The sequence below is a fragment of the Pteronotus mesoamericanus genome, unplaced genomic scaffold (genome assembly GCF_021234165.1).
Source record: "Pteronotus mesoamericanus isolate MK-2021 breed Mesoamerican mustached bat unplaced genomic scaffold, CSHL_Meso_final contig_78, whole genome shotgun sequence".
Classification (NCBI taxonomy): Eukaryota; Metazoa; Chordata; class Mammalia; order Chiroptera; family Mormoopidae; genus Pteronotus; species Pteronotus mesoamericanus.
The window spans coordinates 2,625,628-2,646,816 of record NW_026555258.1 but is presented as its reverse complement, the minus strand read 5'-3'; the positions used below and the strand labels follow the sequence as shown (position 1 = coordinate 2,646,816).

At 63.9% G+C, this 21,189-nt stretch overlaps 2 protein-coding genes across 2 annotated transcripts; both read left to right on the top strand.

Annotated features, from left to right (window-relative positions):
- Positions 1-8,450: 8,450 nt before the first annotated feature.
- Positions 8,451-10,902, top strand: PAEP (progestagen associated endometrial protein). Its single transcript, XM_054584722.1, has 4 exons — positions 8,451-8,546; positions 9,592-9,731; positions 10,186-10,259; positions 10,643-10,902. Exons 1-4 carry the CDS (start codon positions 8,451-8,453, stop codon positions 10,900-10,902), a joined length of 570 nt encoding a protein of 189 aa, XP_054440697.1.
- Positions 10,903-18,197: 7,295 nt separating this feature from the next.
- Positions 18,198-21,189, top strand: LOC129079469 (uterocalin). Its single transcript, XM_054584721.1, has 6 exons — positions 18,198-18,308; positions 18,602-18,735; positions 19,285-19,358; positions 19,533-19,649; positions 20,323-20,418; positions 21,164-21,189. Exons 1-6 carry the CDS (start codon positions 18,198-18,200, stop codon positions 21,187-21,189), a joined length of 558 nt encoding a protein of 185 aa, XP_054440696.1.

The window sequence follows — 21,189 nt, the reverse complement described above, 5'->3', positions numbered from 1 at the left end:
CGGGAAGGTGCCCCCTGGCCCTGGAGCCGCCGGCCCGCGGTGGAGGCGGGACAGCCCGGGGCTTAGGGCCGTGCAGACTCTGGCCCCAGCACCGGCCTCGGGGGCGAGGGGGGCCTGGCCCAGGGGCAGGGACCCTGGAGGGCAGCGGGCTGAGCCCTGGAGACCACCCCCGGGGAGCCACGCCAAGCGCTGCCGAGGTGTCGGGGCCGCCGTCCAGAGCAGGGTCCCCGGGCTCCCGGACCCCTCCGAGCCCCCGCGGCCCCGGAGCTGACCCCCTGCCCCCACAGCCAGGACCCCGAAGGCCGACCAGGTGGCCATGGAACAATTCAACAGAGCCATGGAGCTGTTCCCTATGAGCATCTCTCTCACCTTCGCCCCGACCCAGGCACCTCAGGCCGAAGGTGAGCGCGGAGTGCTCTGGCCCTGGGCACGTCTCTCTCCCAGGGGGACCTCCTGGGTCCCCGCAGGCCTCCCGGGAGGCGGGATGGAGGCGCGTGGTGCTGGGCCCCTGAGGTGGGGTCCCCCGCGGGCCCCTCTGGTGTTGTGGCTGACCTGTGACCTCCCCCGGGCGCCCCTTCCCCCCACAGGGCGGTGCCGCATCTAGGCCAGCTGCCGCCGACCCGCCTCCTGGGGTAAGGTTCCTGCCCCGCCCCCTCGTCCTGGGCATGGTGTGGGGTCTCCGTGGGGCGCTGGCGCCGCTCTGTCGCCTGCCCCACGCCCCGCGGGAATGGCTGGAACCTGGGAGTCCGGGGGTCTGTCCGGGGAGGTCTCTCCAGGGGTCTGTGAATGGAGGTGGCCGCACGCCCCCTCCTGGAAGGGCCTTGAACTGCAGGGTGTCTTTCCCGTGTCCTGCACACACTTGCGGGGCCGCCCCTCTGCTCCTTCTCCCTCTGCTCCTTCTGGGCCCCGGTGTGGGCCAGGTGGGGAGGGAAGGGCTGGCGGGGGCGGGGGCAGCCACGCAGCCCGAGGAGGGGCGAGGCGGGGCTCCGTCTCCCACAGGCGGGGCGTCTGCTCCCCCCGTGGGGCGGGGCCGGCGCAGGTCGGTCCTGCAGGGTCCCGCAGGGTCCCGGGAATCACGGAGGAGGGCGGAGCCACTGGTCCATCTCAGGAGCCTTGGCCTCTCCGCAGAGACGTCGTCGCCCCGCCTCCCGCGCCGAGACCTCAGGAGGGTCCGAGACCATGGAGGCTGGTGGACGCTGCTTCTCCTGCAACCCGGCACCGGCGGGGTCCCCGCCTGGGGCCCGCCGCCCTGAACTGTCCCCCTCAGCAATAAAGAAACTCGCCAGAGAGTCTGTCTGTCCGTGTCCTTCCTGGCGGTGGGAGTGGGAGAAGGCGGTGTGGGCGGGGGCGGGGCCAGCACTACAGGTCGAGGGCCGACCAGCTCTGAGCCCGGAGGCGGGTGCAGCGGAGCCTCGCCCACCCCCGCCCGGTGTAACGGGGTGCTGGGCTGCTCTCCGGTGGCAGTGTGACCGAGTCTGTCCCGCACGGCTCTCCCGATTGCTTTCAGGGCAGCACACCTGACACTCACTGCTTTTCATTGAAATGCCTGGAACAAAGGCCCTCGGGAGGTTTAGCACCTCCTGCCTCCTGCCGTCCCCGGTGGTTGGACCACAGCCTGCCCTGTGGGGGCCACAGAGGTCAGCAGGGACAGGCAGGGGCCCAGGTCCGCAGCTGCAGAGATGACCCCTCCCCCAGAGAGGAAGGGGGACAAGGAACGCCGCCCCTGGGGGTGCTGATCACTCACTGTCCCCCGTCAGTGAGTCCATTGCGGGGCCGCACAGCCCCTGGGGCGCATGCTGCGTCTGAGTCAGTGGCAGGGCTGGCCGAGCACCCGGGCTGCTTTCTGTCCGTGGGGCTCTAACCTGACACCAACCCCCTCGAAGGGAAGGGGCCCAGGTCGCGGCTGCCGCGGGGACCAAAGTGGTGGACAGGAGGCAGGACGGGCCCAGGCCCCGGGGACAGGAAGGCAGTGAGCTCATGGGAGAGTGGAGGGCGGTGTCGGGCGCGGGGCCGTTCCCCTCCGACCCGCGGTCACCCTGGCGGCTCGCTGGCCCAGCGGTCCGTGGGTGGGCGCTGCGGTCGGGACCACGGTCCCCTGCTTGCTGCCGGGTGTTCCGAGTGTTTGCTCTCTGAGTGCACGGAGGCCGAGGGGTTGTAGGGGGGACGGGTGGAGAGGTGCCGCCTGCACCCCGAGCAGTGGGTCACACAGAGGTGGGTGCCACCTGCAGACTGACCCGGCCTCCCGTGTGTCCTGACGCGGCACCAGCCGGGGCAGGCGTGCGGGACAGTGTGCGTCCTGCGGGCACCCCTGCCGCCGCCGCCGTCAGCTCCGAGCCAGCGACCGCACCTCTGGCTGCACCTACGCATCAAGAAGTTCCCCAGAGAGACTGGGCAGTCGGTCGGGCCCCCAACCCAGGCCGGACGGGGTTGGTCACACCTGCCCCCGCTTGGCTCAGCTGAAAACCCCGAGACCAGCAGAGCAGCAGGCTGTCACGCCTTCCACTCAGGACACGCAGGCGGCCGGGCCCGGTGTTTCCTGACACCGGCTCGGTGACAGAAGGCAGCCCAGGGCGGCTCGCTCCCCACCTGGCAACACCAGGTGAGCCCCACACCCCGGGCAGGGCCGTCCAGGGGGCGCCTCCTTCAGTGAGCCACAGGGACGCAGTCCCCTCGGAATCCGGGCCCGAGACGCCCCTCCCAGCTGGGAACCGAGCCTGCGGGCTGCCTGGCTGCGGGAACGCCCACTGCCCCTCCGGCAGCACTCAATGCCCCGGGTGGGTCCAAACGGGGCCGGCAAGGCTCTGAGCGTCGGACCGTCACCAGACCCACAGTCCACAAAAGTGAGTCCGGCCCCGCGTGCTGAACCTGCACGGAGAGGCTGCCTGTGACAGCGAGAAGGTCACACAGCACCCAGAGCCTCCCGGCCTGACAGGCAAGACATCAGGGACACTGACGGAAATCACCGGTGTGTGCCCAGTACCCGGGAAAGCTCGGCTTTAGTGAGAAAAGATGAGTCCGATCTCCTGACAAGGAGCTTAAAGCAGCCTTCATCAAAGTGCTGCAAGTAATTGCAAACACGCCGGAAACCAAGGACAACACAGAGAATCTCAGCCAAGGACTTAGAGCTGCGTGAGAGAGCCAAGGGGAGATGGCGGAACTGAGAGCAGAGGGGCAGAAATTCAGGGTTCCCGGGGGTGGGTGGAGCGCAGACGACAGGTTTGCACGCACGGGCACCGGCGGGCTGGAGGTGGGGGCAGGAAGCCCTGCTGGGCACGCGTCACTGAGGAGGACGCAGGGAGCAGCTGTTTTCACGTCCTGCAAAGCAGACTTCAGAGCGAAGAACAGCACTACGGAGAGGGCCTTCCCGCCCTGGTAAACGGCGGCCCGCCAGGGACACAGGGCGGTGCCGTGAGCCCAGTGGGCCCCAGGGCCTCACCACAGGTGGCACGGAGGCTGGGGACTCAGAGGAGGGACAGGTGTACAGTCAGAGGACGTAAATGTCGAGCCGGACAACGCCATCGACCAGCGGGGTGTTGCTGGGTCACGGGGAACACACCGCCTGTCCTGAAACACTCATTTCCTTTCAGTGCCCGCGGGAAAGTCACCGAGATAGCCCCTGTCCCAGGCCCCGCAGGGCAGGGGCTCAGTCACCCCCATTCTGGCGCCAATGACAAGGCCGGGTTGTGGCCCGGGCTTCTGAGCCACTGGCTCTGGTTTGGAGGTTCCGACAGCACCCCCTGGGGTTCGAGTTGCTCGTGTGGCTGGAACTCAGAGACGTAGTCATTTCCTGGGTCCCTGGTGTGTGACAGGGAATGTAACCAGGGAGCGGCCAGAGGGAGAGACGCGCAGGGCATGGGATGTGGGAAGGGTCCCTGCCCACCCGGGTCACCGCGGTCCCCCGTCTCCACGTGTTCGCCAGCCAGAAGCCTCCTGAGCCTGTCCGTTCGGGGTGTGGTGGCGGCTTCCTCACAGTCACACCTGATTAAATCACTGGCCATTGGTCGCTGAGCTCCACCTCAGAGGTGGGGGCGGGACAGTCACAGGTTTTGTTCCCTTAGCAGCCCCCCACCCCGCCCTCAGCGGGTTCCAGGTGGCTCAGGGACCACAGCCCGAGGGCGGCGGGAAGGGGCTCGGAGGGAATATCACGACACGTTTATCGCTCTTATCACTTAGGAAGTCCCAGGGCGTCTAGAATTGGGAAGAAGCCCACATATACAGGGGGTAAAAGTAGGTTTCCAGTTGTGAGTATGCAAAACGCAGTTTATTCCTGTATTATTCCTATGATTATTTTGAAAGTTTTTATGTATTTATTGTTAAGAGAGAGAGGAAGGCAGGGAGAGAGAGAGGGAGAGAAACCTCAATGTGCGGTTGCCTCTCGTGCGCCCCCTCCTGGGGACCTGGCTGCAACCCAGGCCTGTGCCCTGACTGGGAGTCGAACCAGCGACCCTTCAGTTGGCAAGCTGGTGCTCAATCCACTGAGCCCCACCAGCCGGGGCTAATCTTGTATTATTGTTGATTAATTAGTGTATTATTTTCCGTACGAACACCTGTAAACGCCTTTTGCCCACCCCGGTATATTTCCTAGTACTAATCACAGCCTCACATCTCCTCTCCCCGGGCCCTGCCCCGTTCCCAGGGGTCTCCGCTCTCCAGCAGGTGCTTTGCCCTCTTGATCCCCCCACTGCTGGCTCCCGCAAGACCAGAAAAACAAAACCAACTGTTTCCAGCTGGTGTAATGGTGTCCCAGGACAAAGTCAAAGAAATTTATTAGGCATACAGTGTTAACCAGAACCCCAAAAGGCACGTGTACAACGTCTGGCGCCGCTGGAATGACCCTGCCTGGGAAGAGCAGAGGAAACACAGCCCTGCAGACAAAGACCAGCCCGGGCAGCAGCCCCAGGCTGACACAGAGCTTAGAACACGGGGAGCAACGGGAAAACCGTCATCACGGCTCTCCTCCGTGACAGGGGGCAGAGAAATGTGCCCGAGCCCCGCACCCGGAGGTGAGACACGGAAACGACCGTGTCTGTTCCTGTGGAGCTGCCTCCCCCGGGGCCTCGGGTGAGCGGGGCCGCCCAGAACCTGTCCCTCTGCGCCGGCTTCTGTCACTCGGCACGAAGCCCTCCGGGTGCAGCCGGGCTGGAGCAGGCGCCGGCAGTGCCCTCCTTGCTAGGGCTGCACGACGTCCCTCCGTGGGGACGAGCGCACCTGGCTTCTGCGTTCACCCGCCGACGGACACTGCGCGACGCCCCCGCCTGTGGCTGTTGTGAAGGACGCCGCTCCGAACGCGGGGTTGCCAACGTCTCCCCCAGACTTGCTAACAGTTCTTTGGGTGCCCACCCTGGGGAGCGATTGCCGGGGCACGTGGTCATTCTGTTGCTTTTTGCAAGAACCGCCCTGCTGTCTGCCACGGCGGCGGTCACTTGGCTGGGAGGGGCGCCCTGTGTGCGGGCGCCTCCAGGGGGTTGGCCTGTTATGTGATGCTTCGTCTGCGGTGATAAGGGCGCTCCTGGTCCGGCGGCACGGGGGTGGCATGGGAAGGCGTCAGGAGATGGTTTGTGTGGGGACGGAGCCCGCGCCGGGGGAAGGTGCGCCCCCTAGATGGGCAGCAAGCCCGACGGTCCCTGAGCTTGGGAGCCCTGGAGCTGGGGGCACCCTGTCCCGACCACAGAACAGAGCGGCACTCAGGAGCCCACGCTGCTGCCCAGGCCCTTGGCTCACGCCTGCGGGCAGTCGGCTCGGGGGCGTGGCTTTCCCAACCTGTCAAAGCCCATTCGGGTTTCCCCAACCCAAGAAAAAGAACTCCCTGCCTCTGCGATTTAATACAAGCCTGACCCCCACCCAGTTCTAAGGTGCAAGGGGTGCCAGGGGTGGGGGTTGGGGCTGTGAGACGGCGGGGCCAGGCGTCCTCCCGGGCCCCCTCACCAGGCCTCAGCGTCCCTCCCACGCCGCAGGAGGCCACGGCCCCAGGCCAGCGGTTGCCTGTTTCCCTTTGTTTCTAAGTTATTCCGTGAACTTCATTCCTGGAGATTGCGACTAGGTGCAGCCTGAGAAGCGTGCTCTGCGGTCACGGTCACGGTCACGGTCACGGTCACCGTTGGCAGGTGCACAGCGGGACACCTGTGAACACCAGCAGGAAATGCCTGCTGTCAGGGGCACCCAGCACCCCCAAGCTCGCCGGGAGGCAGGACGCCTGCTGTTCCTGGAGGGCCTGCAGCTGCTCCGCGTGACCCTGCAGGGCAGCCTCCGCCCCCTGGGGCGCCGTGGCCACCTGTCGGAGTGGCCGATGCTGGGGTCCTGGGGCCACCATAGCAAAGGGCCACACACAGGGCGGAGGCTCCTAAGAGCAGGACCCCACCCCCTCCCAGCCCTGAGGCTGGAAATTCACCATCGGGGGTCCCAGGCTCTAGGAGGCGGCCTTCCTGCCTTTCCCGGCTCCTGGTGGCTTCGGGCGCGTCCCGACCCGTGGCCGCATCGCTGGCATGTCCGCCTACATGGTCACACGGTCTTTCCTCTGTGTTCCCTGCTTTCACTTGTAAGGACATCAGAATTAGACCCGGGCCCTCCCCACCGCAGTGTGGCCTCATGTGAGTTAATGGCCACCCTCCAAGGTTCCGGGTACTCCTGGGTTTTCGGGCGACACCGGCCCGCAGAGCTGCTCTTCGTGAGACGCGCGAACCGGGAAGGCTGAGCCCAGCGGCCGGTTCCCAGAGTTTCAGGAGGCGATCTGGGTGGGGGACTGGAGGGTCATTGTGTCCAGCTCCTGCTGACAGCGCCAGGTGCAAGGAAGTTTATCTCTTGGGCCATCTCAGATCTTCTGACCGAGTGTTACTAACTGCATTTCCTTGCCTGCCCTCACCCAGCTTTGCTTCAACTTCCCACAAAGTTTCGTCAGACTCAGGAACGGCTTGTCTGAGCGGGGGGTGCCCAGGCTGGGACGGGCACCTGCCCCAGTGAGCAGCTCAGGCTGTGGGTCTCGGTCACCATGAGGACGGGGGGCCACGCCTGAGCCAGCTGATGGGCCAGGGCCGGGCCGCCTGCACCCTATCCCCTGCCCCTCCCCCGCAAGAAAGGGCACTGCGGCGACCTGGGGTCGTCCCTCCTGCCGCCGGCACTGACCGGGCACTATGTTAAATGGGCCCTGAGGGAAAGAAGCCAGGGCCAGACAGCAAAATGGAGCTACTCTAGGAGATGCTAGCGATGACAGGTGGGTGGCAAGGCCCCAGAGTGCCCTGGGGACCCCCGGGGGCCGACCCGCCAGGGCCGCTACCTCCAGGAGGCAGAGCGCTCCTCTGTAGGACAGCTCGGAGCAGCTGCGCCCCTTCCTTCCTGCCCCCCCAGTGCTCCCCCTCCCCCAAGACAAGCAAGTTAACCACACGGGATGCCAGGCCATAGCCTTTGCGCCCCCTCCACGCAGGGCACGGGGCACGCACGTGCCCCCCACGAGCGCTATTCGCCAACGTGGAACCAGCGAGGCTTGTCCCTCTGTGACTCGCTCAGTCCCCTCCACACTAGTCAGGGTCCCCCGGGCCCCAGCACACGGCAGCTCACGCATGGCTCTCAGCCTCGCCTCCACCCTGAGTGGGACAATGGCTTCGGTGGGTGAACCGCGGGGCCTGGGAGGTCCAGGAGTCTGACCCTGGGCAGGCGCAGCGGCCGTGCAGGCCCCGCCGCCCACCCCACCTGGAGGTCAGGCCTCTTCCCAGGCACCGAACGAACGACTGGTGCCCGGGGGACCCCGGTGACTCCGTGACCCTCCCCCGCGCCGCTGACACCACTATTATCATTCTCAGCGGCAGCGCCTGCAGGGCGCTCGCCGGGCCAGGCCCGCCTGGGCTCTGCCTGAACGAACCCCACGTTGCCCCCCCTCGCGCAGGGGGCAGGGTGCCCGCCCAGGGCTCCGGCCACAGGTTGTGCAGGAAGAAAAAAGCAGAAGCAGGGAGAGAAGGGGAAGGGACCGCGGGCTTTCCAGGAGCTGGGCGGGGAGGGCAGCCCGGGAGCAGGTGGGGGACGGTGGGGGCAGGGCTGACCGCCGCGCTGACAGACGGCGGGGGTCCTGGGCTGGCCCGGGCCTCTCGGGCCAGGGGCCCTGCCCTCCGGGCCACAGCTGTCCTTGCTGCTGGCTCTGACCCATCACTATCCAGAGTCCGACCCAGGAAGTGTTCCTGGTGCTGGCGGCCAGCCGGGGCCCCCACGCCTGACCCTTCCCTTCTGGGTTCTGCCAGGAACTCTTCAGGCCCCGGGACACAGGGGACCTTCCTGCTTGGGCACAGGGGGAAGAAGACCTCCTATTGTCCTATCAAGGAAGCCACTCGAGGGCGGAGGAGGAGCCTCAGGCATTCGGGGAGCCCCTGGCAGGGGGCCCGCACGACGCTCCCATATAAGGCCCCCAGCCCGCTGCCTCGGCCTCCTCGCTCCCCAGCGCAGAAGTGTCCTCAGCAGCCGCAGCCATGAGGTGTCTCCTGCTGGCCCTGAGCGTGGCCCTGGCCTGTGGCGCCCCGAGCATCTTTGTCCCTCAGACCGGGGAGAATGTGGACGTCCAGAAGGTTTGGGGACTGGGGCGCTGTGCTTGGGCTGCTGGGGTGGGAGGCAGGGTCGGGGAGGGGACGTGGGGCCTCAGGAGCCGGAGGAGGCGGTGAGGTCCGGGGCCTGCGGGGCTTCGCTGGGGCCGCAAGGCCCAGGGACCGAGGCTCGCGAACTGCAGCCGTTCATTGTCTTGTGCCTCAGAGGCTGGGCTTCCGAGACCCAGGCTGGTCAGGGGGGGCTCCTCCTGGCTCCCTCCTGGCTCCCTCCCGGCCGTGCAGACGCCGTCCTGTCCCCGTGCCCCCACACGGCCTTTCCTCTGTCCCCGTCTCCTCCTCCTGTAAGGTCGCTAGTCAGGCAGGATTGGGGCCCGCCCTAGACACCTCATGGCAGCTTCGTCTCCTCTTGAAAGACCCCACATCCAAATGGCCATGGTCTCAGGCGCTGGGGCCAGGACCTCAGCATGTGAAATTTGGGGGACACAGTTACCCCTAACAAGGCCCCTCTGCCCCCGACTTTTCCCATCTCCAACCACATGTCTCCCCAAGATCCAAACCTCCCCCTGTCAATTGCAGAGGGGGACTCTCTAGGTCCTTCTTTGGGCTCAGCTGAGTTTATTTACTTATTTATTTTAAAAATTTTTTATTTATTTATTTTTAGAGAGGGGAAGGGAGGGAAAAAGACACGAGAGAAACGACACTGTGCAGTTCTTTCTCGTGTGCCCCCTGCTGGGAACACGGCCCACAACCCGGGCACGTGCCCTGACGGGGAACTGAACCAGCAGCCCTCTGGTTTGCAGGCCGACACTCAGCCCACTGAGCCACACCAGCCAGGGCTGGGCTCAGTTGAGTTTAAATCGAGCTTTCACAGCTCAGCAGAGGAGGGGCCCCCTGGCGGGCCCAGGGGGTCAGCGAGTGCCCGGAAAACCCAGCCCCTCCTTCTCAGGCCGGCCTCAGGGAGTCGGAAATGGGTAGGACTGGGCCAGGCCCAGACTGGGAGGGGCGGAGAGCCCCCTGCCAAGGGGCGGGAGCCCCGTCCCCGCCCCCAGAGCAGCCCGGTCCTCCCCAGGTCGTTGGGACATGGTACCCCATCGCCATGGTGGCCAGCGACATCGCCCTGCTGAACACTGAGAGCGCTCCTCTGAGGCTGTACGTCAAGGAGCTGAAGCCCACCGCCCAGGGCGGCCTGGAGGTCACCGTGCGCAGATGGTGGGTGGGCCCGGCGGCAAGGGGGCGGGGGGCCGGGCTCCTGACGGGACCTGCCCAGGGTTCTGGGCCCTCGGGGTCAGTGTGGGGAGAGGCTGGTGAGCGGAGGCTGCGCTCAGGGCCTGGCGGCTCCTGCCATGGGCCCCGCGGCCCCTGGAGAGAGAGTGGGGTGACGGAGAGAGCGGGCTGCGGGTGGGGAGGAGAGCCCAGACCCCGTAGCTGCCAGCGGACGCAGGTCGCGGCCCCGGCCTCGGCCCAGGGCCGTGCCAGCCCTTTGCTCTGGCTCCGCGTGAGCCTCGGGAACCAGGCCGCCTGAGGCCGAGGGCGCGACAGGAGTGCGGCCTGGGCAGGCGGCCGCCCCGGGGCTGGCATGCCCTCCCCCGCGGGCCCCCTGGAGCCTCGCGCCTCTGCCGCCGCTCAGAGCCTGTGCGGTGGCTCAGGAGACACTGTCTTCCAGGGGGGACGGCAGCTGTGTCGAAACAAAGATGCTCGCAGAGAAAACCGACGTTCCCGCCTCCTTCCGGATCAGCAGTACGTGCGGCTGCAGGGCCACGGTCGTCAGCGCTGACTGTCTCTCAGGACGAGCCTGTCCTCCCTCCCTCCCTCGGTGGTGCCCGGGGTCTCCCTGGCCACCAGCGCGAAACGCCACCCCGGAGGCGCTCTGGGTCCCGGGGCGCGGGGCTGGGGGTGGACCAGCGGCAACTGAACTGCAGTCCTGCGGGCGGCCGGCGGCCGAGGCCAGGGCGCCCAGGCCCCCTGTGCCCGGGACCCGTCTAGGGAAAGGCCGAGGCGTGTCGGGGCCCAGGAGCCCCTCCCGGGTCTGGCCCGGTGGCCGTGCGGGGAGAGCGACCAGCATTCCCTCTCCTGGGGGAGGAAGAGCCCACTTAACACAGCCCGTCTGGTCTCCCTTCCAGACCTCAAGGACGGCAACGTGGTCCCTATTCCAGAGCTGGCTGAGGGCAAAGTCCACCTGCTGGACACCGACTACAAGAACTTCATGTTCCTGTGCACGGAGGCCGCCGCCTCCGTCGCCTCCGCCGCCTCCGCCAAGCAGATCCTGGCCTGCCAGTACCTGGGTGGGCGCCTGGCCCCAGCCTTCCTGAGCCAGAGGGGGAGGCCCCAGGGTCCCGTGGGGAGAGGGTGGTGGAAGTCTGCGGCCGTGGCTGGCCGGTGACCAGGGACAGGCCTGCAGGCTGGAGGACGGGTTTTGGAGTAGCCGACGGTTACCATGGATCCTGCAGCCTTTGCTAACGGAGAGTTTGAGTGCTTCCGCCCAATAAGACGTCAGCTACAAAAATGCCTTTTAAACTTTACCGTCCTGAGAACAGACCGAGGTGGCGTTTTCAAGGCCACGGAAGCGGTGCCCGTGGGCCTTCCTGCGGCTCCCGGGTCGACCGTGGCTGAGGGGCTGGGAAGGTGCACCCTGGCCCTGGAGCCGCCGGCCCGCGGTGGAGGCGGGACAGCCCGGGGCTTAGGGCTGTGCAGACTCTGGCCCCAGCACCGGCCTCGGGGGCGAGGGGGGCCTGGCCCAGGGGCAGGGACCCTGGAGGGCAGCGGGCTGAGCCCTGGAGACCACCCCCCGGGGAGCCACGCCAAGCGCTGCCGAGGTGTCGGGGCCGCCGTCCAGAGCAGGGTCCCCGGGCTCCCCGGACCCCTCCGAGCCCCCGCGGCCCCGGAGCTGACCCCCTGCCCCCACAGCCAGGACCCCGAAGGCCGACCAGGTGGCCATGGAACAATTCAACAGAGCCATGGAGCTGTTCCCTATGAGCATCTCTCTCACCTTCGCCCCGACCCAGGCACCTCAGGCCGAAGGTGAGCGCGGAGTGCTCTGGCCCTGGGCACGTCTCTCTCCCAGGGGGACCTCCCGGGTCCCCGCAGGCCTCCCGGGAGGCGGGATGGAGGCGCGTGGTGCTGAGCCCCTGAGGTGGGGTCCCCCGCGGGCCCCTCTGGTGTTGTGGCTGACCTGTGACCTCCCCCGGGCGCCCCTTCCCCCCACAGGGCGGTGCCGCATCTAGGCCAGCTGCCGCCGACCCGCCTCCTGGGGTAAGGTTCCTGCCCCGCCCCCTCGTCCTGGGCATGGTGTGGGGTCTCCGTGGGGCGCTGGCGCCGCTCTGTCGCCTGCCCCACGCCCCGCGGGAATGGCTGGAACCTGGGAGTCCGGGGGTCTGTCCGGGGAGGTCTCTCCAGGGGTCTGTGAATGGAGGTGGCCGCACGCCCCCTCCTGGAAGGGCCTTGAACTGCAGGGTGTCTTTCCCGTGTCCTGCACACACTTGCGGGGCCGCCCCTCTGCTCCTTCTCCCTCTGCTCCTTCTGGGCCCCGGTGTGGGCCAGGTGGGGAGGGAAGGGCTGGCGGGGGCGGGGGCAGCCACGCAGCCCGAGGAGGGGCGAGGCGGGGCTCCGTCTCCCACAGGCGGGGCGTCTGCTCCCCCGTGGGGCGGGGCCGGCGCAGGTCGGTCCTGCAGGGTCCCGCAGGGTCCCGGGAATCACGGAGGAGGGCGGAGCCACTGGTCCATCTCAGGAGCCTTGGCCTCTCCGCAGAGACGTCGTCGCCCCGCCTCCCGCGCCGAGACCTCAGGAGGGTCCGAGACCATGGAGGCTGGTGGACGCCGCTTCTCCTGCAACCCGGCACCGGCGGGGTCCCCGCCTGGGGCCCGCCGCCCTGAACTGTCCCCCTCAGCAATAAAGAAACTCGCCTGAAAGCCTGTCTGTCCGCGTCCTTCCTGGCGGTGGGAGTGGGACTGGGCGACTCAGGCTGGCATCTGGGGTCAGGTCTGGGGGCAGGTCCTATGGGCCACAGGCCTCCGGGCATTGAGGGTCAGCGCGGCTCCAGCTCTGCGCAGTTTTCAGGGGCTGAGAGGCTCCCGAGGCTGCTGTCCGGTTAAAGCTGCCTTCTGCCCACCCAAAGCATCACAAAGGGTAAGAAATGGGAACTGGGCAGCCACTTAACCTAAATACCTAAATATTCACACAGCAACTCATTTAAGGTGCTGGCAGATCAGATCCCGCACTCTTCAAAACGCAGCCCCTTGACCTTCAAGGCCACCTCCCCGATTGCTACAAGGACGTCTTGATCTCAATCTCCTTGCACCTGTAAATGCACCATTTTTTTTCTGGGCTGATATAAAAAAAAAGAGATTTCCCCTGGATGGAGGGACCGGGAAGCTGAGGTGGAAAGTGGAACGGAAACTTGTTTGCTTTTCACAAACTTTACAGATCACGAATGGAAGAAGGGTTGATAGCAGCAGAAATAGGGGTTTTCAAATAGTGAGAACCATTTACACAGAGTATGACAACACACACATATTTTAATATGTATGTGTAATTACATATAAATAGATAAGGTACATATACACAACAGTTTATGTATAATAGTAAAGCTTTAAAAATAGAGATGGAATAGATCTCTTGCGGAAAACAAATGAGGAGGGAACCCCTCCTGGCTCATTTTATGAAGCTAATATTGCTCTGATTTCAAAAGCATACATTTCTCAAAAAACATCAGTGACCAATGTTGGCTGAAAAAGAAAATTTTAAAAGAACCATAAGTACAGAAATTAAGAACGTTTCCGGCCGTTCTCAGCCCGTGGACGCTGGTTCCCCACTGCACAGTGCGTCCCAGGGCGCAGAGGTGGGGCGGTCGGCCTAAACCACAGCGGAACCCGGGTGGTACAGGACCGTCCCCAACGGAATAAAGACACACATATCTAAAGACTTTATCAGCAGGCTCAATCTAGCAATGTAGTTAATATATCTTTTTAAATTAATTTATTTTTAGAAAGAGAGGAGGGGAGGGAGAAAGAGAGGGATAGAAACATTGATGTGCGAGAAATACGCATCCGTCGGTGGCCTCTCTCACGCCCCCCACCAGGGACGGGGCCTGCAACCTGGGCCTGTGCCCTGCCTGGGAATCGAACCAGCGACCTTTCAGTTCGCAGGCTGGAGCTCATTCCACTGAGCCACACCAGCCAGGGCAATGCATGATTTTAACTTTGAAAATCAAAGATGTTTTCATGTTAGAAAATACATTAAAAATTTACTGACTCATCTGATTAAGAGAGAAACGCTCACATAAACACCTGTAATGGATTAAAAACCATTTCAAAAACATCGTTTCCCCCGGAGGAGGCAGACTCTTCCCACGGCAGTTGTGCCGCTCAGCAGCACCTGGCTCGCGCTGTGTCGAGGCGCAGCCCTGAAATCTCAGCGGCTTCAAACACCCGGGGCTGATGTCTTGTTTGAGCAACATGCCCTTTGCAGCTTGGCAGGGCGTCTGTGCCCCGTGGTCACTCGGGGATCTAGGCGGTCTAACGGCCACCGCCTGGGAGGCCGCCGGCCAGCACGCCGAAGTGGAGCCCCAGGCACCCAGGGCCTGGCGCAGTCCCTCTTGCACCCTCTCCTGAAAGGCACACATTTCTCCTCCTCCCCACCTGTGGGCCGGGCTTTCTCACTTGGCTGCAAGGCAGCCAGAAGGGACCATTGGCCTGGGAATACGAGGGGGCGTCCTTAAAAGGACAGTGATGTTTTTAAACCTCCCCACATCATACTTAGTGGTAAAAGATACAACGTTTCCCCGTAAGGTGGAGGACAAGGCCTGAGCGTCCTCTGCAATGCCACAGGGAAAGCCCCGGTGCAGGAAGGCCCTGGAAAGAAAGGAAAGACAGAGGCATTGGAGAGGGAACGCCTAGCAGAAAGACCAACCAAAAAGAGAGAAGGCACCAATTACTGACGTCAGGAATGAAAGGGGCCGGCGCTATAGGCCCCTCAGACATCAAACTAAGAGTGAGGGAATGCTGTGAACAATGCTTTGTACATAAATTTAACAGTTCCTCAAAAAATACAAACGACTGGCCCGGCTGGTATGACTCAGTGGGTTGGGTGTCGTCCCGCAAACAAAGGTCTCCAGTTCAATTCCTAGGCAGGGCAATTCCTGGGTTGTGGGCCAGGTCCCCAGGAGGGGGCGCATGAGAGGCAACCACACATGGATGTTTCTCTCCCTCTCTTCCTCCCTCCCCCCTTCTCTAAAAATGAATAAAATAAAATCTTTAAAAAATTACAAACAACCATGACTCATCCAATATGAGCTAGATAATTTGAAGAGCTCTACTAGTATTTACAGAATTGGATTTCTAATTTTCAAACTCCCTGAAGAGACATTTCCAGGCCCAGATGGTTTTACGGGAGGATTACACCAAATCTCTGAAGACTTAGCACAAACGTTACACCATCTCTTGCAGAAAACAGAAGAGGAGGGAACCCTTCCTGGCTCCTTTTATGAAGCTAATATTGCTCTGATTTCAAAACCATACAAAGACTTTTTTTTTAAACAGACTAATGTTTCTCATTAATAGAGATGCAACGATCCTTAACAAAATGTCAGCAAACAGATTTCTGTGATGCACACAGAGAAACGTACGCCGCGGCCAAGCTGGATTGTCCCAGGGCGGCAGGGCTGGCCCGGCACTTGGAAGTCCACCCATGTGACCCACCGTTTGCTCAGGCTCACAGGAAAAGCTGGGTGATCTATCAATGCAGAAAAAGCATTCGACCAAACTCAACACCCACGCGTGATCAAGCAAACACTTGGCCAAACAGGAAGAGAGGGGCCTCCCTGCTTGGCCAGGGCATCTACAGAACCTCAGAATTCACTTTGCACTTAGTGGGGTGAGGGGTGCTATCATCAGTGACCGATGGTGGACAACCAGAGATGCGGCAAGGATGCCGCCTCTCCCCCCCTCGTTCAGGAAGTTCTAGCCCGGGCAACAGGCAAGAGAGAAATAACAGGCAGACCTGCAAGGAGGCAGCGAAGGATCTCTGCTGGCAGATAACGTGATTGTCTACGGAGAGGATCCCAAGGAACCTATGAGGAAAAAAACAAGCTGGAACAAACGCGTAAGCTCACTGAGGCGGCAGGATTCAGGATAAACATACAGAAATCAGTTGCATTTCTACATACTAGCAGTAAGTACGTAGATACTGCAATTAAGAAATACTATTTATGATCACTCAAAAAAAACAACAACTGGAAGCCGTAGGCGGAAGGCTAAGGAAACAGGGGCAGGGTCAGCATGCGGAAGACTACATGCTGCTGATAAAAAACAACCCAGGAGCTAAATAAGGGAGGGACTCACAGTGCCCACTGACCATAAGACTCCAACAACGAAAGGCCGATTCTCCTCGGACTGGCATCCGGGTTTGATGCTGTGCCCCTCAAAATCCCAGCAAGGATTTCTTAGACACGGGTGAGATTGTCCTAAGATTTACATGGAAAGGCAAAGGAACTAGAGTAGCTAAAATAATTTTTTAAAAAATAAACGAGGGGAATCTGTCAATCCGATTTCATATCTTGTTATGTATCTTGTTATATAGCTCCGGTCATCGGGAAGCTGTGGTCTTTGCTGAGTCGCGAACCTGGAAATAGACTCACACCCGCAGGTCCCACGGTCGCGCTGTTGCCCAGAGGGGAGTGTCCCTCACTTGCGCACAAGGGGAGGGCGGCTCGCCTGCCTCCGCCACAGCCTGGCGCACCAGCCAAGCTCAGCGCCCCCGCCGGTCCCTCCGTGCCCAGGCAGGCTCCCAGCAAACGGCAGCCTCTCCCTCTGTGGGTCCCTCCCAGGAAGGAGTCTCTCCCCTCCCCGCTGCCAGTGGCTGTAGCACCTGGCAGGTTCTGTCCCTGTTCATGTCCTGCCTTGTTACCAGAGCTGCGCTCACAGATGCCCTGTGGCGGAGCTTCTCGGCCGGGGTGGGGAGCCATGGCCGGGGAACGTCCCACGCCAGGCGCCGCCGTGCCCGAGACCCTCAGACAGCCCGGCCGCCAGGCTTTTCTTAAAAAATAAAATAAAAAAAAATTAGGCCTATTTTGTGCCTTAGATGCTGCAGCTCCTGAACCCGGAGCTGGGGGCAGCCTTGGTCCCAGGCCCCGGCGGCCGTGTGGCACCGGACCTACCACAGGTGATGGCTCGGCCACCAGGGCCGTCACCGCCCCATCCCCCTGTGACGGGTCCCCTCGCACTCTCTGTTCCCCGTCAGAGCAATCGATGGCTCATTAAAAGCCACCGGGCACCTGCAGGATGTCAGAGCTGCTGAGAGCGAAGCTCATACGGAATCGATCCTTTTTTTAAAAAGATTTTGTTTATTTTTAGAAAGAGGGGAAGGGACGGATAAAGAGGGGAAGAGAAACATTAATGCCAGAAAAACCTATCGGTTGTCTCTCGTGCGCCCCCTACCAGGAATTGAACCCACAACCCAGGCGCATGCCCTGACTGGGAATCGAACCCGTGACCCTTTGCTTCGTGGGATGACACCCAACCGACTGAGCCACACGGGCCAGGCCTGAATCAATACTTTTGAACCTGAAGGGAAAGCCCTGGCTGACAACCTAGTGCACCCGCGGCTCTCGCTCTCATAGGGTCCCACTTTGAGTCCTGAGGCTGTAACTCACAGACGTGTGTCCCTAGGACAGGAAAAGGCACCGGCCGCTCCTGGACGTTGACATGCCCCGGATGGCTGCTGGGTGGCATCTGAGTCCTCTCAGGCAGGCCCACACCAGGACAAAGGGCCCACCCCGTCTGGAGACGTCGGAAGGGAGGTGCAGCCACCGGCCCAGCCAGGCGGTGTCCTGTCTGCATCTCACCCTGGAAACCTGGGGCTGTGGGCTGCACTCCGACCCCGTCCCGAAGGGCCAGGTGGACCTTTCCCCGTGAGCCCCCTTAGCGTCCCTGGGTGGCCCCACAGCGGGGGCGGGGTGCTGGCTCTGGTCTGTGAGGACAGGTCGGCTGTGTGTCTCACTCACCGAGAGCCTTCCGAGGTGGCCCCCGACATTGCAGTGACACTGCAGAGCCGACCCGGGCTGTCCTCAGGGACACTCGCTTGGTGACAAGCTCTAGCGGGAGAGCCGCATCCAGGCTGCGAGCGGGAGATGGCCCTGGAGCCGGTCTCCCTGTGACCGTGGGTGAGGGCGGATCCCAGAGAGGCAAGGCCAGACGGGGTCTCACCCCTGGGCACGGGGGTGGGGGGCGCTTCGACAACCCGCAAGCATGTCCCACCCGCGGGAGGGGCTGACAGTCCCGAGGACTCCCAGGGCAAGAGAGGCGGGGCCCCAGAAAAGGGCGTCGGTGCATTGGGCACCGGCCGAGACCTCCAGCCGAGACCTCCTCCCCCACTGCGTGGGGGATGGGCGCTCCCAGGAAGGGCTCAGGCTGGGAGGCGGGAGCCAGCCCGAGGGACGGGCAGCCTCCCATGGCGCCTGGGACAGACGCGCAATGTGGCCTAACTGCCCTGACAGCACTCAGTCGCTCCCCACCCCCCGCCAGTGACACCCAGCACACTTTTGACACAGGCATCTGGTATCACTCCCATGGGTGTGATTCCGGAACCTTCAGGGAGTCCAGGCAGGACAGAAGGGCCGCTGGAGGACGTGTACGAACAGAGTGCCCGGCTGCCCAGCCTCTGCTCCCACTGGCCTCTGCAGCCATGGCCCCAGACACAGGGCCCCTCCTGTTGCTTGTCCTCAGCCTGGGCCTGGCCAGAGCCCAGGAGACTCTGGAGGAGGTGCCCGCGCAGCCAGGGTTTGACGCCAACAAGGTAACTGTGCTGGCTCAGGCGCCAGACGCGCCCTGGGTCGAGGATGTGGGTGTCAGCGTCTCTGGGGGGCAGGCGGGCAGGACACCAGGGACAGAGGCGGTGGGGACGCCAGGCTTTGAGGCCTGAGAGGGGAGTGTCCATAGGAAGGAGGCTGACCACGCCCCCAGCCCCGGCCCGGGGCCTGGGGTTTCACCTCTCACCCCGGGGGTTCGCGACCCCCCAGCTGGCGAGGGGCCCGAGAGCCAAGGCTGGAGGCTCCGCGATCCCCCGCCCCCACGCCTGCGCCCCTGCAGGTGGAGGGACGCTGGCTCACTGCCCGGCTGGCCGCCAGCCACACGCACCTCGTCTCCCCCGCCGACCCCTTGAGACTGGCTCTCCATTCCATCGCGACCCGGGACCGGGACCTGGAGTTCATCTTATTCTGGACGTAAGCCTGGCCCCTGCAGGTCCTGGCTGGGTGCGCAGGCGCAGGAGCCTCCCAAGGAGCAGTGACAGCAATTAGAGCAGGACGACACATGTCACTGAGCCGGGGGCTTGAGCCACTGATGTAGGGCGGGCAGGAAAGACGCACACCCAGCCACCCCGCGGTCCTCACGGAAGACCCCAGGTGGGGCCCCAGGGGCCAAAAGGAGTGGTTGGTGCACGGAGCCCAGGTGATCGGGGACACCAATCCTGGGTCCCCACCCCAAGACCTGAAGCTCTGACCAAGGACAAACTGGATCCAATCCCTCCTGGGAGGTCTGGCTCCGTCCCGGACAGGAGCCCCGGTCCTCGCTGCAGCCCTCCAGCCCCGCCCGGCCCCCGTGGACCCACTCTCCTGTGCCGGCTGGGTGACCCTCCGGAGCCCGGGGGCGCCCAGAGCCTCAGGAGGACACTGGGGACCTCAGCGGGACAGAGTCGGAGATGGCACCACCCGGGGCCGGGGGCAGGGCCAGGCAGGGGGCAACCATGTGTCAGCTCCCCTCTGTCTCCTCAGGGGCCAAGGGATGTGCCAAAGAGTCAAGGTCACCGTGCACCCAGTGGGGCTCCGAGGCCAGTACCACGGCTCCTGTGAGTAGCCCAGCCCTCGGCCTGGGGCCCACGCCGCGGGGAGGGGATGCTCGACACCCTAAACTGGTCACGGGCGCAGTGCCATGTGCATGTGCTGCCCCAAGGGCAGGCCGGGCCCGGGGGGTGGAGGAGAGAGGTGTCACCTGTCCCCGGCCTGGGGCCTGTCCCCCACAGTTGAAGGCAGCGGCAGCATCCTCGTCCGCTTCGTCGGCACCGACTACAACAGCCTCATTCTTTACATCCGCGTTGAGGATGGTGGCGGCGAGGTCACCAGCCTGTGGGCGCTGCTGGGTAGGTGGTGGCTCTCCCCAAGGCCGGGCGCTCCCCGCGTCTGCCCAAGGCCTGTGCCTAGTGCCCTCTGTGTTGCGGTGCAGGGTCCGGCCGGGCCTGCTCAGCTCTGCGCCCTCGTGCCCCTCGGCCGTGCACCCCGGCCCCGCGCACCCCACGTCCACCCTCACACTCACGCACCCTCCTCTCGTCCGAGCCTTGCTGGGCTGCTGGGCGTGACTGGCAGTTGGCTTCCCTGTGGTCAGGTCAGAAAAAGCCGCCCGACCTCGGCGGGCGAGCTTAGCAGTCACTGAGTCACCTGGGAGATGGGAGAGGAGGCACCTGTCCTCAGACGACAGGTGTGGGAGGGGCCAGGGCAGGGCGTGTCTGAGACAGGGTGGGGCCGCATCACCCGGGTCCCCCAGCTGGGAAGGGCCAGTGGGGTGGGGTGGGGATGGCAGGTCACATGGCAGTGGCCCTGAGTGCACAGCGAGGACCCTCTGGCTGTCCCCGACAAGGGAAGACGGCCTGACTGGCCCCTTCCAGGACCGCTGAGCCGCTCTGTTTCCTGAGGACACAGGGCAGGTGGGGGACAAGGGCTGCGGCCAGGGCACCAACCCGGCCGGCGGGCAGTGGACTCGGGCCCGGCTGGGAGCCGGGAGAAGGGGCCCCTCGCCACCAGCCCTTCTGTTTTCAGCCCGAAGCGTGCCCGCGGACCCCAAGTGGCTGGGGAAATACCTGGAGTACGTTCGGGAATTCCAGCTGCGAGAAGCACCCGTCTTCAACGTGGACGGTGAGCACCGCCCCGCCCCCCAGCCCCCCTGCCCCGCCCAGGCCACAGAGTGGGGTCTGGAGCCTCACCTTCCGGCGTCGAAGCCCCCCTGGCGACAACAGGCACGGGACCAGCGCACTCAGAGGCGTGGCAGCCTCCATGGTGCCGGTGTGGCCAGGCCTGTGCTGGGCGCCTCAGCTGCCTGAGCCCATGGTCCCCTGAAATGTGGTGACCTGGGCTCCGGTGTGTCTCCTCTTGAGAGGTTCAGAGACAAGGTCAAGGTCACGCAGCTGGGAGCAGGAGATGGGGGCAACCCCTTTTCCCTGTGTATTCTCCCTCGGGGAACATTTAGTCGATCAACAAACACACGGGCCAGGTGCTGTTGTGGGGAGAGCGTGGGACGCCCGTGGAACAAGGCAGACACGCTCTCCAGCCCCTGTGCCGGTCCCACGGGGAGGCTGGTCCCACCCCTAACTTGTCAGGGACGAGTGCCTAGGGGTGGGGACCAGGCCGCGCTGCAGGGCCGGGAGAGGAGCCGACGGGCACGCCGGGGAGGCCGGGGACGGGAGCAGGGCGACTGGGGAGGGAGGGCCTGGGGGGCGGTGACGGGACGGCTGCCGTTGGGGGTGTGGACAGCAGGGGCAGGGCACCGCAGCAAGGACGACGGTTGCGCGCCGTGTGCGTGACTGATCGACGGGCAGACGGATTCATTTCAAGACGAGCGGAGGACCAGCTCTGAACCCCACCTGTCCTTTTCCCTCCACAGCCCAGTGTCCCCCGCACGAGGCCTAG

Coding starts and splice junctions, on each gene's coding strand:
- PAEP (XM_054584722.1), top strand. CDS start 8,451: ATGAGGTGTCTCCTGCTGGCCCTGAGCGTGGCCCTGGCCTGTGGCGCC. Junction 8,547..9,591: donor AGAATGTGGACGTCCAGAAG/GTTTGGGGACTG, acceptor GGTCCTCCCCAG/GTCGTTGGGACATGGTACCC. Junction 9,732..10,185: donor GAGGTCACCGTGCGCAGATG/GTGGGTGGGCCC, acceptor ACTGTCTTCCAG/GGGGGACGGCAGCTGTGTCG.
- LOC129079469 (XM_054584721.1), top strand. CDS start 18,198: ATGGCCCCAGACACAGGGCCCCTCCTGTTGCTTGTCCTCAGCCTGGGC. Junction 19,359..19,532: donor AGGCCAGTACCACGGCTCCT/GTGAGTAGCCCA, acceptor TGTCCCCCACAG/TTGAAGGCAGCGGCAGCATC. Junction 20,419..21,163: donor ACCCGTCTTCAACGTGGACG/GTGAGCACCGCC, acceptor TTCCCTCCACAG/CCCAGTGTCCCCCGCACGAG.